Here is a 17,764-nt window from a genome sequence, read left to right as displayed (position 1 = left end):
ATACATCTTTATCCACGTCTCTGGATATTTCCTTAGCATAGATTCTTGGAAGGAGAGTTACTGGGTCAGAGGGCATGGATATTTTTGAGACTCTAGGTGCTTCATGCCAAGCTGCTTTCCAGAAAGTGTGCACTGCCCTGATTTATACCCTTCCTGGCCAGGAGCCAGGCGCCCAGATCCTGCATGGTGCCAGTCTGGGTCCTGTCATCAGGAGGAACCCCAAACGACACAGAGGAAAGAACATTTCGCCAAGGAGCGCACGCTGGTTATAGAAAAGCGTACATGAAATAGTGGAGACATTTTGGAGCCTCCTCTTCAGAGAGAGCTACTGTTCACTGGCTCTGGTTGTCTTAATTTGCTTGATTTTTATTTTTGAAAATAAAAATAGGTTGAACATTTATTAGCCATTTAATTTCTTTTGTATGGATTTTAAAAAATATGAACAGTATTAGTTCTTTGTTGCTGTTTTTTTTTTTTTTTTTATTTTTTTTGTCAGATAGATCCCTTTCTCCAAATGTGTTTTTGGATTCACAGACGTTTAAAAATTTTAAATTGTAGATCTATCAGTACTTTCATGATTGACTCTATTTCCTTTTTTTTTTTTTATATTAGAAAGTTATGTTCTGGATCAGAGATAAATAGTAATTATCTTTTTGAGCCTTTTTAATGTTAATTCTTTTTTTTAACTCTTTGATTCATGTGGGCTTGTTTTGTAACACACGGGGAGGGAAAATCCTGTGTGGCATTCTTTCCATGTAGCTGGCTGGTGTTTGGGCACAGAATGTAAGACTCTGGGTGCATTTGACTGGAGTTGGTAGCAGTGATAGTGTATGTTGGGGGACACAGGCCAGTAGATCACCCATCTTGTTGAAAAGAAGGCATGTGAAGAATTTAGGATCGAGATACGGATTAAGGTGTAATGGGGAATGTCCTTGGTGCCACATTGTGAAGCTGAAATGTATAGTCAGTAAGAATTTTGAGTGGCTGAATATTCTTCAGATGAACTTTTACGTAGGACTCCTTTGGCTGCTAGCAATAGACAACACAATTCAAACTGATTTAACTGAGCTAAATAAATAAAAGAGCTGGGCATGGTAGTGTAGGCCTATGACCCCAGCAACTTGATAGGCTGAGTCAGGGGAATCACAGATTTGAGGCCAGCCTCAGCAAGTTAGGCCTAAGCAACCTGGCAAGATCCTGTCTCAAAGTAACAAAAGAAGTAAAAAGGGCCGGGGATGTAGCCCAGTGGTTAAGCTCCCCTGGTTACTCCCCATCCCATAGCAAAACTATGAAAGAGAAGAAGTTTCGTGGGCTCAGGTTATTGCAAAAATTGAGAGGATGTGCTCACTCCTAGCATGACTTGATCCTGGAGTTCAGATGATGTCAGGGGGTGGGTTTCCCTGTCTCTTGACCTTTCTGTTGGTGTCTTTTTCAGATTCTTGGGAGTGGCCGCTCACAACTCCAGATTTGTGTCCTTTTAGGTCTGAGTTTGGAAGAAGAGAATTTCTTCCTCGTAGAGATCCCTTATAGATCTAGAAATTGACTGGATAGATTCTGTCACTTTGGTTGCCAGGAAGGTGTGCAGATGGCTGCTAGAGGGCTCCTCAGCCTGCCCCAAGCTAATCAGTGTTGGTAGGGGAATGCTGGGCCTGGGCCACCTGCTGTCCTCCTGGTGGCAGGCATGGAACCACACTGAGACCATCAGTGTTGGGGGTGAGGGGCATCTCAAAGGAATTCAGGATATTGGAAGAATGGAAGGCACAGTCAGGTTAGGCTGGGTTATGCTGCAGTGACAAGCAACACGACATCACAGTGGCTTACTGCAGACAGCTGTAACCAGAGTTCACTTGTCACTCATGCAAGGTCTGCAGGGGGTTCTGGCAACTCTCCAGGGCAGCCAGCCTGCATGGTTAGCCTTCCAGCTTCTTCCTCTTGTAGTTTCCATATCACATGTATTTATGTGCTGCTTAGGAAGTGACACATGTCACTCATCACCTCAGCCCATGATCTGTTGACCAGAGCTAGGTGTGGGAAGGTGGGGAGAGGGGAGAGAGATTAGTCACCCTCCCCATGATCGGGCAGAGGGGCCAACTGGACGGAGTGCGCCTGAGATGGAGCAGCCACACTGGGTGAGCACATGTGACCAGGACCCACAGCACTGCTTATCAGAGGCAGCCTTGGGGGCCTCAGTTGGTCACCCCCTCCTTCTTACCTTCCTCTGATGCCTCCTGGAACAGCACTGTGAGGAAGTAATGCATCTGGTCGGCTTGAGAGCTCTCCAGGCTGTGTCCCCAAGGGCGAATGAGAGCTGCCCTTCTGAAGACACCAGGAATCTCCCTGGTCACGACTCAGGCCATGTGTTTCTGCTTGGCACTGTCCCCACACACTGCTCTGTGACAGATGGTGCTGGGCTTAAGGGAGAGTCATTCAGCATTCCTGAACACTAAGGAGGTTACTGGCAAAAGTTGTACTTCCCAAGCGCAGATCTCTGCACAGTTTGAAAGTTTCTTTGAGTTGGGGGAAGATGTTCGCCTCCTCTACCTAAGTTCTGATTCATCCATTTTCTCTTCCTGTCCGTAGTGAAGATAGAATTCAGGCAAAGGGTGGTATTCTGAGGTGTCCTTAAAAAGGCAAAACAGAGAGATGGTGTAGCTGCTGTGAGAAAGCCAAATGACGGCCCTTCAGAAACATTAAAAATAGAATTAGCACGTGATCCCGCAGTCCCACTTCTGGGTAAAGTCCAGAAGGATTGTGAAAGTGGGTCGTGGAAGGGTCCTTGCACACACGTGCTCGTGGCTGCATTGTTCACGTGGCAGCAGCGACCCCTGTGTCCACTGATGGGTGAATGGATGAGCAGATCCTGGTGCGCACGTCCAGGGGGATGTCATTCAGCCTCAGAGGAGGAAATGCTGACACGCCTTCATGGCAGGTGAACCTCGAAGGTGTCACGCAAAGGGACAGATGCCGTGTGGCTCCAGGGTCGTCATGTACTGGAGTAGCCAGGTTCTTAGTTGGAGAGGACGACGGTGGCTTCAGGGAGAGGCAGGGAGGGTCACTATTTAATGGGTACAAAGGTTCAGTTTTGCAAGATGGAGAGAGTTCTGGAGGTGGCTGGTGGGAACGGTAGCACAGCACTGAGTGTACCTAATGTCACTGAAGGATACTTAAACATGGTTACAGCAGTAAATATGTGTATTTTACTACAGTATTAAAAATCCCCCAAACTCTAATCTAAACAGAAAACACGAACGCTTTTCCTGCAGACAGATACACGGCCTCCAGCTCAGAGTGCTCTTGGAATCGAGTTCTGGTCAGAGCCAGGCCGAGCAGCTCTCCCCATGTCTTCGCACCAATAGCAGAGCCTTGTTGTCACCATCCATTACATTACAAAAGGAATCCGCTTCCTAAATTTGAAAGCACCTTTTCTGCTCTGGGCAAGTACAGAGCTGGCCAGCCTGGTTTGCTTCCCGCCCTGAGGCAGGGACCTCTCTTCCTGGAGCCCGGGTTCTTTCCTTTGCCTCCTCATTATTCACGTGCGCTCCCAGCTCTGTTTTGGTGATGGTTTCAGGGCGCACTGAGCTTTCGTGCCAGCTCCTGATGCTGCTCTTCGTGCCTGTCTTGGGGACAGTGTCTGCGTGAGGGACGCTGCCTCAGCGTTCCTTGCCAGCGGGGAGTCCCCGAGCAGCCTCCAGGGTGTCCTGGCCGTGAGGATTTTCCAGCATGGCCTTCCCTTGAGACCTTCCTTCGCGTAGTCTTCTCGGGCGTGGGAGCGCAGGTCCACTTTCTTGCCAACACTGTTTCTAAATATAAATGTTAATTAAAACCGGCTGTTAGAACGTCCCTTGCAAAGGTTGTTCGTGAAAGTGGAGCTTTTGGTCACTCTGTAAGTGATCCTGCATCACTGACTCACACTTCATATGGATGATGCTGTGTGGTCACATTCAGAAGATAGCACGTCGGCCGCGCCCAGGGATTACGGAAGGCGGAAGCGCTTCAGCGTTGACACCGAGAAGCTCCCCTTCCTGGGGCTAGTTCTCGCGCACTGCCTGCCTTCAGGTCTGTCAAAACGTGTCTCTTCACTTCCTCAGGTCTGAGTTCTTTGAAAATGAAGACAAAAAGCAAAAACCAAGGTTATCGTCTCACTGCTTTTGACAAAAGAAACGAACGAAGAAGTGGAATTGTCGGTGAACGTGGACTGGGTTTTCATTAGACCCTCATTATTGTAGATTGTCAGCCTGAGTGAAATGAGTTCATGCATTTACCTTCTGTGGCCCAGCGCGTCTGTGGGTACATAAAGCCTTGGCTTCAAGTAGGTGTCGTGTGGGAACCTAACTGGGGGTCAGGAACAGACTTCTGGGGACAAACTCTAAAATTTTTACAGAATCTTCATTTTTCTAGGGAGAGGATTCCATAGCTTCTGTTAGGTTTTTCAAAGCTGTCCTTGTCCCCAAGCTGTTAAGGAGCCTTGTGAAATGTTCAGGATATCTCACTGTGGTGGGACCATGTCCTGACTGGGGCCTTGGTCCCCTGGTTGGAGCTGTTGCTGTGAGAGAGTAGTGCACACAGAATATCCCAAGTGGCTCTTTAGAGCAGACATAGATACCATGGCCATTCACAGTCAGAAAGACATGAGCAGAAAGGAAAGGGATGCTCAGAACTGATGGCCTGTCATGGGGTGCAGTGGCGCACACCTGTAATCCCAGCGGCTTGGGAGGCTGAGGCAGGAGCATTGCAAGTTCAAGGCCAGCCTCGCAACCTAGCAAGACCGTGTCTAAAAATAAAATGTAAAAAGGGCCGGGTATGTGGCTTGGTGGAAAGGTGCCCTGGGTTCAATCCCCAGTACTGAAAAGAAACAAACAAAACCCCCAGAAATGATGGGCTGACTCCATTTTATTTTAGAATTAATGCGCCCTTCACTGTGTGGCTGGGTTCCCCGGCGCCGAGGGAGGGAGTGAAGAATGTAGATTCTGGAGCCAGACATTCCAGGTTCAGGTTCCAGGCCTGCCACTTGGTGGTTGTGTATACTTTACCAAATTCTGTCATTCCTGCGTGCCTGTGGCGCGCTCATATGTAAAAAGAGATTGGGTCGTCTTTGCATGTGAGGTTGCTGAACAGGTCGAATGAGGTGATCGATTGCCTGTGGTGCATGGTAGGTACCTTTTGAACACCAGCCACTAGCCAGGCACAGGGGTCCACGCCTGTGGCCGCAGCTCCTCTGAGGCTGGAGCGTCACATGAGCCGAGGAGCTCTGGCCAGCCCAGGCAGCGTAGTGGAACCCCTTCTCAGAAAAGATACCGGCTTCTGCTGGAGCTGGCTGTTTGTCCTTAGGAATGTCAGGAGTGGGGAAATACAGACTGGTCAATCCTTACGTGTGTGTGTGTGTGTGTGTGTGTGTGTGTGTGTGTGTGTGTGTGTGAGAGAGAGAGAGAGAGAGAGAGTGAGTGAGCCGTGTGGCCCCTGCCTCCAAAAAGGCTCTTGCCTTTACATTTGTTTACTTGTGAGCTATTTCAAGCAAATTTTGATGGCTGCATAAACATCATAGGAGGTGAAAAAATACTATCATATATCCTTTTAGCAAAATGGGACAGTTTTTGTTTTTGTTACAAAATAAACACATGAAATTCTTCCTCTTATTTGAGTACCTGTTTAGTGATTTCATGGATAAGAATTAGCACATTTTCTTTTTCTTTTTTTTTTTTTTTTTTTTTTTAATATATTGTTCAGTCTTTGATCCTGATTTCTCGGAGGATGTGCTCCTGGGAGCCTCACAGTCTGAGATTTCACCTACGTAGTCAATTTTGCCATCACCCCTGAACTCTAGAGAACGGCTCTCTGCCTCCCTGAAGTGACATGTGACTTTTCTCATAACTGTGAAGTGGCTCCTGGCTCAGCCCACTTGCTGCTGCTTTTTAATTTAATTTTTTGCCATTTTTGTTGGGAAAAATCACAAAATCTCCTCTGTGTTCCATGAAAGCTATAAACATGACTGCAAAGACTTCTTTTACACCCTCTTGGAAATGACTCAGTGAGAGCTGAAGGGTGATGTGGTGCCGGCTTACCTCACTGTAGCTCCGTCTTAGGAATCACTTGACACTTTTTTGTTTCTTTTTTGTGTGTGCGTGCTAGATCAAACCCAGGGCTGAGCACGTGCTCTACCACTGAGCTACACCCCAGCCCAATGTCTTAGGTTTTTAAACGTGTCTGTTGAACTCAGGGAGATAACAAGGTAGGATGAATTCTTGGAAGATCTCCAAGAAGAAATAAAAGTCAAGAAATAGCAATTCACACAAATAGGTAGGACTGCTACAGAAAGAAACTAATTGGGTGCAGTGGACCCTGCTTTTAGTGGGGGCACTCATGCTTCCAGTAAACCAGGGGAAGGAAGTCATCTGAAAGGCAGGGCAAGGTGGTCATGATGCTCATTGCTAGCATATGATTATTAAATAGGAAAAAAGTCATAGGCGAGTTACGTACGGCACAGCAGCGTGCCAAGGTCTCCATAGTTCAGAGCTTATGAGAATAGGGTCATGGTAACCTTCAAGTTTAGAGACTATAATACAAACCAGTGTACACAGTGTGAGGTCAGCTGTGTAAAAATATATCCAAATATTGTTAGCGACTCCTTAAAATATTTTTTCCCTTGGGTGGTGAGATATGTAAATTTTAAATGTCATTATCTCTGCTTTTATCTTCTGCAGTGTGTCACTAGCATATGAGTTTTAAACAAAGCAAATCTCTTTTGTGATGTTGAAGTAAGTCTTCTTTTTCAGTAATGCTTTCGTTGAGATATAATTGTGACCCTGTGTAATTCACCCATTTTGCTGAGTTTTGATAGATTCCTAAGCAGTGTTCTTTGCTCCTAGAATTGGTTCCTTCAATCATGAGCAACTTGCTGAACCCAGATGCAATCTTCTCCAACAATGAGATGAGCCTGTCGGACATCGAGATCTACGGCTTCGACTACGACTACACCCTAGTGTTCTACTCCAAGCACCTCCACACGCTCATCTTCAACGCCGCTCGGGACCTTCTCATCAACGAGCACCGGGTGAGGTCACAGGGACCTCTCAGTCTCCTCCCTCCCTTTTCGCTCTTAGATATTTGAAGAGCAGACAGCTGTGAGTGGCTCTGCGCATAGAAGTAATTTAGTACATTGTTCTGAACGATTGTGTTGCATTTGTTCCATCCCAGATTTCCAAGTGATCTTATCTAGAAGAAAGTTGTGTTTAGAGGGGGAAAAAAAAATATTTAGACTTCTCTTTGGAACAGAGTGTGTGTGCTTCAGTGGAGATGCGGCTTTGGATATTTGCACCTTCATTGTTAGCAAGGCAGCAGCCTGGTTTTTGCTGGTGCTTGGGGCGAGGCAGCCTGTTAAGTTCTGGCTGGGAGGAATTCCTCAAGTGGTGGGAGATGCCTCCCTCCCTGCTGCACTGAGCCACATCCCCAGCCCATTTTTGTATATTTGGAGACAGGGTCTCACTGAGTTGCTTAGTGCCTTGCTAAGTTGCTGAGGCTGGCTTTGAACTCACAAACCTCTTGCCTCAGCCTTCCGAGCCACTGGGATTACAGGCATGTGCCATCGCACCCAGTTTTGGGAGCTTTTAATAGGAAAACACTCGGCACTTAACGTTCTGCTTCCCAGTCTGGGGTGAGGATGCTGTGGCAGTCAGGACGAGAAGTGTCATGGAGCTGTCAAGGCCCGTTCCCCACGCCCTCCTGAGAAGTGTGGCCAGAGTCGTCTTAGGCTAGGGCATGCAGCCCCAGGGTTTCTGTCTGCTTCTGGCAAGTTCTTCCACAGGTTAACAAGTCTGCCTTTGTCCAGCCTTCCCCATCCACCTCTTCTCTTTCCTCTTTCCTCTTTCTTCCCTCCCTTCCTTCATACATTCCGTAAACCAAGCCCTGCCATCGACGCCCAGAGGGTAAAGATGAGTAGGACCCAGCTAGCCCTGCAGGACGCGCAGGGGGTGGGGAGTCCGTGGCACACAGACGAGCTGGGAAGCCACCTGATGGAGGCCTGTGGACCTCTCACAGAGCCGAGGCCTGGGAAGATGGGGACGGCCTCCTCCACCTGAGGGCAGTGGAGAAATGGAGGCTGGGGCTGCGGCCCTGTTTGCCAGCAGAGGTGGGCTGGTGTGGGTAGCCCACAGACCCAGATCACGAGAACGGAGGTTTCCAGAGGCCGAGCTCAAGAGGATGCGCAGTGGCCTGGGTTGATGGAGACTAGCCATGAACCCACCAAGACTTCTCTCCCCTGGCGGCTGCCCGTGTTCTCTCAGCCTTTCTCATTTGTCCTCTTTCCTTTTCGTTGTCCTGGTCTCTGCTTTGTGGGTGCTCTGGTTTGTCCCACAGAAAATGCAGCCAGTGTTCACACTCAGGAACCTGGACGCTTCTGGCCCTTAGCAATCAGTGAACAGAACAGTCAGGATAACGACCTGCATGCATTTCACAGGTGGCGTCAAAGCCAAGCAGATGCCAGCGCCCACCAGCTCCACCTCCGGGTGGTGGAGAGATGGTGGAGGGCACAACCGGAAACCGGATTTGTCTGGTTGTTTGGATGGCTGCTAAGTGTCAGAGGTGTCCAGGTTCCTGAGTCTGACCGCTGCTGCATATTCCTGCTGTCACCACTTCCTGCATCATCTTGATCAACTCACCCAGTTTCTCTGGGCTTAGTTTTCTCCTCTGTAAAATGGGCCCGGTGACAGCCTTCCCACAGTGCTGCTGTGGTAACTAAATGAGTCCAACGGGCCTGGCACGGGAGAGATCCAAGGATGCCGGCTGTTACTGATATTTTTTTGGTTCTGCGTGGCAGCCCTGCACACACAGGTTATCTCTCTTCTACATGAGAAAACGGCAGCTCAGAGTTGAGCTCCTGCCTTAAGACCATAGGTCAGTGGGAGGCAGAACCAGGATTCAAACTCGGGTCTGTCTGTTTCCAAGGGCCTTTTGTACTCTCTAGTCTGTTGCCTCTCAAAGGGTTAATGACACCTTTCTACCCTGTGGGGTTTTGTTCAGATGAAACTAAAGTATTCATGAAAATAAAACATTTATGAACATAAAACACTTATGCAATTTGGAGGGGAAGAGAGATGAAATAGAGGGATGAAGTGAAAGGTGACGTCATGATTGGAAAGCTGCTAGATCGAAGATCGCTGGCGTTTCATTCTCGTTGTGTCTGTTCGTTGCTTTGATAAAAAGAATGTTATAATGCTAATTATGTCAGGCATATTAATAGAGCCGGGTGTGCTCATGCGGATTTGCTCTTGCTCCGGCTCAGCAGCGGTTCTTCGTAGACGCAGCGCGCTGGCGCCGTTCCTCCGCCAGCCCTGATGCACGTCGTGTGCCTGTGAGAAGGCGACGTCTGCTTCTCAGACACGCCGTGATAGAACAGTGAATTTGCAATTTAGCATCTTTCCAAAAAGCAAGTGTAAAGATGTTCCAGCTCCTTTGTAATCATCCTTTTGTCTTTGTTTCGGGAACAAGAACAAATTTTTATAAAAGTGGAAGTTAAAAAACCGGGTGATCATTGTATCATTTTCATTTCCTACGTGCTCCGAGGAACGGGGGCGTGAGAGGGGCTCCTGATTTTGCCTCCCAAGAGCCCACCTTGTCAGTGTCGTCTTCTCATTAGTGGGCACCTGCGGTCGCCCGCTTGTTCCCATCTGGATCCTGACGTCACCCTGGCTCCTTGTGTTCTGTGTTCCCTGTCGGATCTCTCTTTAAAGTGAACTTGTAGCCTTAGGGCGGTTTCCAGCTCGGGGACGGTGTCCGTGGTAAGACGGAGTGCCCGCGTGGCCTGGTTCCCAGGTCAGCATCTCGCCTCACCGTGGGCCGCCCAGCTGAAGCATGTCAGCTGGTCTGGCTGAAGTCCGTCTGGTATTGCTTCATGTTCACCCAGCGTCCTTTCCCGTCCCAGGATCCCACGAGGACCCTGTCACCCTCGGCTCTTGGCTCTGAAGTTCCTCTGACAGCCCTTGGGTTTGACGACCTGGCAGTTGTGACGTCCGTGTTCTGGGGTGTCCTCCCTTGCGATCTGTCCCATGTTTTCCCCAAGGTTTAACGGGGGTGTGGTGGGAGGAAGGCCACAGGATGGGGTGCCACGTTCTGCACAGGCTGTTGCCGCGGTGAGGTTGACCAGGAGCCCCGCTGAGGCGCACCCGCAGCCACGTTAGGGTTGCTCCCACGTTTTAGCCCTGTTGGTACCGTGCTGTGTGGGAGGAAGTCGCCACACACAGCGGCCCTTTTACTCTTTCATAAGCTGCTTCCTCGCTTGTGCCCTGACTGCTCCGACCTCCTGCACTGCCCTGGCGCAGTGGCCTCCTGACTGGCCTCTGCTTGTGTTCTGCCTGCGTCCCACAGCCGGGTGAACCTTCAGACGCTGGCCTGCCCCTCCTGCCTTCCCTGGACTCCGCTCCGCCACACCAGCTCATGCTCCCACCTGCGGCCTTCGTACTTGCTCTTTCCTCTGCCCCAAAATGCCTGTCCTGCCCCCTGACGGGCTGCGGCTGGCTCCTCATTCCCCCAGGCCTGGGACCCTGATACTGCCCTTTCTCCATAGTAGGAATCACTGTGAGGCATTGTGTGTGCCGTGGCCTGCTCCCACGGTAGGGTGGACTTTCTTAGGGGCAGAGACTGTCATTTTGTTGGCTCCAGCATTCCCAGGCTCTGGCACAGTGCTTGGCACAAAGTATTTGCTCAATAAATGTTTGATGTCCACATCCCTGAATTCTGCCAGTGGTGGGGGTGCTGTGCTCTGCGTGGGGCCAGCACACCATGACTTTGTTCTACCCTCATGTCCTCTTCGGTGTGGATTCTAGAGAACTTTGCTTTCGTGTCTTTCTGCCCTGCCTCTCATTAGACTGATACCCAGGCTGCTTTAAATAGCAAACCGAGAGCTCTAGAAAATGAATGTATTTATAGGCACCTGGACCTCAGGAACTCCCGAGCAGTGTTGTAAGGTTGCTAGCTGTATCCAGAGACCTGTAATGAACCGTGAAGGAGGAATGCAGCCAGGCCGCTGGGCTGTAGGAGTTCAGCAGGCATCAGGAGCTCCTGGGTTCTCTGCTGCATTTGGTATCAACTTCATGAAGCTGTGGGGACATTTCTGTGGTGCATTCTGGGGGAACTTTGCTCCTTTTCACCAGCACTTGCCTGCCTAGGTTGAGTGGGGTTGGAACAGATCCAGGTACTGAGGAACCCAGAGGGGGCCTAACTTGGGATTTTAATAAGAATCCCAGGCAGAGATCTTCTGACATTTGTATTTCTTACAGCCTTTGGGGACACCAGTTATTTCCACAGCACTCACGCTGGATGAGTCTTGTTTTCTGAGTGATGAGAGATTCCTCAACTGTGGAGTCCTGCGGATCTAGCCACAGAGGGCCGCAGCCATCGGACTGACAAGCAGCCGTGGCTTCCTGGGCTCGACGTTTCTGTTTACTGTTTCAGGAGTGCTCTCGTGTGTGCGTGTGCGAGCCTGTGCACACGTATGAGAGAGGGACTCGTGGTGAGGGCGCTTTGGACTTGACCACTGTTGTAGGAGGAAATCTGAACGCAGGAGCCTCGGAATCCCCCTCCTCCAGCCCTTTCGTTTCGCAGTTGCAGGGAGGGGAGACTCACCTAAAGGGCTGCTGGAGAGTGGCAGAGGCTGGGAGGGTGGACCTGTCCCCTGCCCCCCAGGCACAGCTGCAGAGGTGGCTCAGTTTTCGGGAGCACGTGCTTTGTGCCGGGCTCTGCCCTGACTCCGCACCGGCTTTCTGGACATGATCCTCTGCACTTCCACAGCGTTGGCTGTTTTTACTCTGTAGGTGAGAAAACCAGGGCTCCAAGACAAGAGGGCCTCCTTGCCCAAGGTCACCTGCTAGCACGTGGTGGGCCCACGATTTGGTGCTGCTTCTCAGCCCATGTTCCTCAGGAAGACCTTGCCCACTCGGGGTTCCTTCAGCTGTGCCGTCAGTTCTCAAGTCACTGGCGGTTATTGTCTTTGGACCATTTGAAAAGCTGTCTGTTGGGAGTGGCTCCCCAAGAGTAACCCAGCGAGCGAGAGCGAGAGGCTGGGGCAGCAGGCATGCGTGAGGGGTCCTGCCCAGCCGGGGAGCCCAGAGAAGCCTCGTTCAAAGACAGAGCCACAGACTCTTCCGCACCTGTGTGCATCCTGGCTCTGCCCGGAGGGTTCTCTTCGCAGCTGTGAATCCTTCCAGCAGGCTCGTTGAGCCCTCTGAGCTGGCGGGTCTGCTCTCACCAGGGTGACGAGTGTCCAGTGGAAGCCTCACTTGGTTCAGAATTGATTATGCAGTGGTTAGGGGTGGACTTGGGTGTGACTTGGACCCAGGTGGCTATATGGCCCCAGGCAAGTTCCTTGAGTCTGACCTTCAGATTATTCACCAGAAAGTCAGCAGGAGAGGTCTGCCGCCTGCTTGCTGGTGCAGCTAGAAGTATAGGCAGACGCCGTCCAGCCTGGAGTGCGGCGCTCTGCAGATGCCTAGCTGAGGCTTGTCTTTCCGTGACATTTAAAATACATCTTTCCTGCCTGACCTTTCTCCTTCACCACTCCCCAGTTTAAGGGAGGTGTCAGAGGTGCCGAGGTCCCTTGGCTTCCCTCTGGTAAGCAGAACTGTGTCATCACGCCTGGGTTCAGCGAGGGCCACGTCGAGTATGTCCATAAAGGTGCAGATCTGTTCGTACATGGTGTTCAGGATTCTTGGAAACGCCCACGAGTGGAAATGTCAGTTTGGCGATTTCTTGGCACACATGGCAGGTGTTAGATAAATGAGCCCAAATGTGACATTTGAGTCAGTGCTTCTCGCAGATTGGCTTAAAAATACGCCTCAAGTGTTCAGCCTGGTGGTACCAGGAAACGTCCTCATACCCGTGTGACCTGGCCATGAATAGGTGGCAGTGTGGTCACAGGGAGGTTTCCCGGGAGCTCTGATGCGTGTCTGGGTCTTCACTTCTACAGTTTACGTCCTGATGTGAAAGTGTGGCGATTTCTCGGTGCCGAGGTCACAGGGGCGAGAGGAACGGCGGCTGAACCTGACTCCCTGCCCTGCTGCCCCAACTGGGTGGCCCCAGCTGGGTTCCATGGTGCCTCTGCTGTTCCCTCTGTAAGATGGGACGGCAGGGCCCACTGTGGCAGCAGCAGCAGACTCAGGGCCTGGGCTCCGTTTCTCTCTGGGTAGCTGGTGTCCCAGTTCCAAGATCTGCTCAAGGACGAGAGGACTGGGATGCCGGGTGCAGCGGAGGAGGGGCCGGCCACCTCCCATGGCGTGGGGGGTGATTTGGTCACTGGGAAGTAGAGGGGAGGGGCTGCTCTCAGAAGCCCTGCGTGTTGAGGCAGCGGCGGAGCCTGAGCCGCGTGCTCCCTGGTGCGAGTGCAGGGAGGCCGTGCCCACCGCCAGCCCTGGGCTCTCCAACCCGGGAGGTCAGCAGCGGCTGGCTGTCCAGCGTGGAGCCGTGGAAGCTGAGAGGAGGGCCTCTTGGAAAGGTCTCTGCCTGAACCTGGCGGTGGCCGTGAGGTTTCATGGTGTCAGGAGCTGAACGGAGGTGGACGGTGTGTTTGGGGGACGCTGTGAGTCTAGTACTGAGGGGACATTCTGGCTCTCCCGCCTCAGCAGCCACACGAGCAAGGGGAGGAGGGGTGGAGCAGGGAGAAGCGGACGCGTTTCAGGGGCCGTGGGGATTGGGGGCTGCTGGCAGAGGGCGGTGCCTTGTTCAGCTTTTTCACCGCTGTGACTGGAAGATCTGACCAGAACAATCTTAAGGGAGGGACGTTTATTTGAGGGCTCAGGGTTTCAGAGGTCTTAGTCCACAGAAGGCCGGCTCCTTTCCTCGGGGCTCGAGGTGGGGCTGAACATCGTGGCAGGAGAGTGTGGCAGAGGGAAGCAGCTCAGGTGATCAGGAAGCAGAGACTCCACTCTCCAGATACAAACTATACACCCGAAGCCACGCCCCAGTCCCCACCTCCTCCCGCCACACCCCACCTGCCTCCAGTGACCGCTCCCGTAATCCCATCAGGGTTAATTCACTGATTGTGCTAAGACTCTCACAACCCAGTCATTCCTCCTCTGAACCTTCCTGCATGTCTCACATGTGAACTTTGGGGGGACACCTCACATCCATACCATAATAGGCAGGGAGGGCAGTGGGGACAGAGTTCACATGGGAGAAGATGGAGGAGGGGGATGAAGCTTGACCCCTGCTTGGACAGATGAATAGGGTGCTGGGCAGGACCAAGGCTCTGTGGCCCGGAGGCACAGAGGAGCAAGCTGTGATTTGTCCCTCTGACCCTGCCTCCCTGCTACAGTGCTCGGCTCCCATGGGCTTGGTACCAGGGGCTGGCGTGGATGCAATCCTGAACGCAGAACTCGGTTAGCTAAACCTGTTCCTTTCTTCTCTCACAGTATCCCGTGGAAATCAGGAAGTATGAGTACGACCCCAACTTTGCCATCCGGGGGCTGCACTATGACGTCCAGCGGGTAGGTCATTCTCTTACTCTCCTGCAGTCCCGTGGTCTTTGAAAAGAAAATGGTCCTTAGTGGTCTTGGTGCTGCCTTTTGCTGAACTGGTAAATCAGCTTCAAATCTAGTTCACTGAGGCTGCAGAACCAGATGACTCAGATATTCTTGGGTAAAACCTTTCTGCGTTTGAGAAGCATGAGCGCTGTTGCTGTTGGGGAGCTTGGCTTGGTTCCAGTGGTCATTTTCAGTGTTTGGAGGAGGAACCAGTTGCCATTATTTTTATTTCTATTTCTTTCTTTCTTTTTTTGGCTGATAGGCCATTTCCTTAGAAAGTACTTTATTTAAAAAAAAAAAATTTAGTTGTAGACGGACACAGTACATTTGTTTGTTTTTGTGTGGTGCTGAGGTTCAGACCCAGTGCCTCCCGCATACTGAGCCACAACCACAGCGCTAGAAAGCACTTCAAATAACAAGAAAGACTTTCAGAAACTGCCCCCTTGCAGGGCATCCTACTGTGGGGGGGATTCCTCGTGACCCCTGTGTTGCTCATTTCCTGTGCAGATTGGTGCACATTGTTTACATGGGCGTGTGTTTATGTTTTTAAAGGCAGTGTTGATGAAGATTGATGCTTTCCATTACATCCAGCTGGGAACTGTCTACAGGTAAGAATGCAAGGAGATAAATGTCATTCATCCGCAGTGGCCGAGTGGTTTGGGTTTCAGGACCCCCAGACTGTGCGGTGATAGGGGAGCTGCGGGGTGTGTATTGTGATTCCTTCCTTCACGCTGTTCAAGAAAATCTCTCCAGGCTGCCATGCTGGATGCTGAGGGTTTGGCCCACAGGGCTGCTCTCCAGGAGCTGGGAGCGTGGGTGGGACCCGCGAGTGAGTGAGCCACTGCAGCACAGAGTGCGGGTGGCTGGTGGCGGAAATGCCCTCAGGCTACTCGGGAGCCCTCTGGAGGACTCCGCAGGAGGAGCGGCTTTGGAGGCAGAGGCTGCCAGCTGAGTGGGGGTCCTGGCGAGGGGTTTGGAGGGAGTGGGCAGTTGGAGAGAGGGACTGGTGTTCGTGGGACCGTGGTTTGGTATTAAGACCCCATCACGCTGTTTGTGCCGCCCCAGTCCTTGTTCGTCAGGGCTCTGCAGGTCTCGGTCGCTCTCGAGCCGGGTGGCGTGCTGCGGGTGCCGTGTGTGGTTTCCTTGTGGACTCAGGAACCTCCCTTTTGGTTTGGTTTTCTGCGTAGGTGTCCTACTGTTTTCAAGTGTTCTCCCGCATGTCAAGTATGTGTTTATTTTTCAGTAATTCAGATGTTTTGACAATCTGTTGCTTTCTTGTTTTTTCCTTCTCTCCTCGTCTCCCTCTTGCTCTGATCCCCTTCGGTTTCTTCCTGAGGACGTCCCCCTGACACCCCCCTTTTCCTGGTTTCCACCCGTTGTTCCTCTGTCTGCCTTTACACCCTCGTTTTGCTGGAGTCCATCCTGCAGGAGCTTCCGGCCCCTCTGAGTGCTCAGCCTCGCTGGAGCTCTGTGGGGGTTAACATTGTGTCCGTGTCCCCTTGAACGATGCCTCTGCCCTCGTGGTTGGTAGTTCAGGTACCCTCTTTGCATCCACTGTTTGTTTTCCAGTGTTGAAATGTCTTATCTGTTGACATTTTTTGCTCTTATTTTCTTTGGCTTTTTAACTGTCATTTTAATAGTGTTCCAGGAGGGAGAGGAGGTGGTGGTAGTAAAGACAGTAATGTGACTAGGATTAAATAGTGGCTAACAAATATTGAGTCTTACTATGTATGGATAGGCTTAGACACTGTTTTAAAATAAGCATTTTTCTTTCTTTTTTTTTTTTTTTTTGGTGTGTGTGTGTGTGTGTTTGTGTGTGTGGTGCTGGGGGATTGAACCAAGGTTTTACACATGCTGGGTAAGCACCCTACTGCTGAGCTACAGACCCAGCCCCAAATAAGGACTTGATTTGAGTAAACCCATTTGATCTTCAGAATAACCTCACAGGTAGGCACTCTTATTAGTCTGAGAGATGTTAAATACCTTTCCCAAGGTTATAGCAAGAAAAATGTCTGGACTAGAATTCAGGCCTAGGATTTGTGACCAAGAGTTCGTTCTTGGCCATTATGCAGTGTGACCTTTCTGAATATCTGAGGGCTCATCAGAGACACAGCACATCTGTCTTTACTTTTGGTAGTGAATGAATCTATTTTAAGCTGTACTAGCAAAGATAATCCTTTCATTTGTTTTATAAGTAACATTAAATATAATCGTATATTTTTGTGTGCTGCTCTCATTATTTTCTTATAAAATTTTGTAGAAAGAAAGTTTTGTAGAAGTAAAATTGCTGGGCAAATGTAGTCATTTTAAGGCTTTTGAAATGGCCTCATTGACCTCCAGAAAGGTAGTACTATGCTTAGCAAACTTCGAAGTTTCAAGTTGTTTCTTCATTGAAAATATTCCCATTTTAACTTCTCTTCCTTTAAACCACTTAACATTTACACTGTAATTCCTACATACACTTCTTTGCTAATAGACCCTGATGTTTGCCCCAAATTATACAGAACTTGTGTGGGAGGAAGGAGGGGAAGGCAAGGCCAGGTCCATGTTTGTGAAATCCCCACCAGCTCTTCTGACTTGGAGCTTCCTAGTTCAGACAGGCTCCCTTCTCTCTGGGCTCTTGTGTTTTTCTGCAAAGCAGTACTTTCCTTACCAGCTGTTCTTTACATAGTTGCTCATTTAACCTTCTTGGTAATACCAGGAGGTAGCCAGTGTTGTTCCCATTTACAGAATGAAGACAGCGAGCCCCAAAGAGAGTAAATGACTTGTCCAGTAGTTCCCCTGAGATAGTGAAGGGGTTAAGAAATTGGGAATTAAAACTTAGACCAGTCTCCATGACTAAATTAACACACCTGGAGCCAGGAGGTTGGCTGGTCACCTCAGCCTTCAAAGACTTGGTGGTCACAGAGATACCAAGAGGCCAGAGCCAGGAAAAGCAAGGTCATTAAGACCAAACCCTCTGAGGCAAGGCCGTGATCTTTTCCTGTTCCAAAACCAATTAGGAAATTTCCCAGATGAGAAGGAGCAAGTGCCAGGTGGTAAGGGGCACCCGTGCGTGTGGAACAGTCACTGGCATGATCACCACAATGCCCTACGGTGACCTCAGCCCTGAGCAGGACCTGCCTCACAGGGAGGGGAAAGCTCAGGCGCTGTGCAGCACTGCCTGGGTGCAGAGCCATCAGGAGGACCTGGCCCTGCCTGCCTGCAGGTGCCCCGAGAGCCGCTCACCTGCTGCCTCCTCCTGCTGCAGTGTCAGAATA

The 17,764-nt window shown here is 50.6% G+C and overlaps 1 protein-coding gene across 1 annotated transcript in view; it reads left to right on the top strand.

Annotated features, from left to right (window-relative positions):
- The window catches only part of NT5DC3 (5'-nucleotidase domain containing 3), a 55,439-nt gene that overhangs the window by 20,000 nt on the left and 17,675 nt on the right, over positions 1-17,764 (top strand). The window contains exons 2-4 of the mRNA XM_079142881.1: positions 6,864-7,048; positions 14,394-14,468; positions 15,057-15,112. Of these exons, the coding sequence (XP_078999007.1) occupies positions 6,864-7,048; positions 14,394-14,468; positions 15,057-15,112 (316 nt within the window). The remainder of the gene's footprint in view (positions 1-6,863; positions 7,049-14,393; positions 14,469-15,056; positions 15,113-17,764) is intronic.

Source organism: Sciurus vulgaris (assembly GCF_902686455.1).
Source record: "Sciurus vulgaris genome assembly, chromosome: 5".
NCBI classification, from domain to species: domain Eukaryota; kingdom Metazoa; phylum Chordata; class Mammalia; order Rodentia; family Sciuridae; genus Sciurus; species Sciurus vulgaris.
Note: the sequence above shows the minus strand (reverse complement) of the source record. Positions and strands in the feature narration are given on the sequence as shown.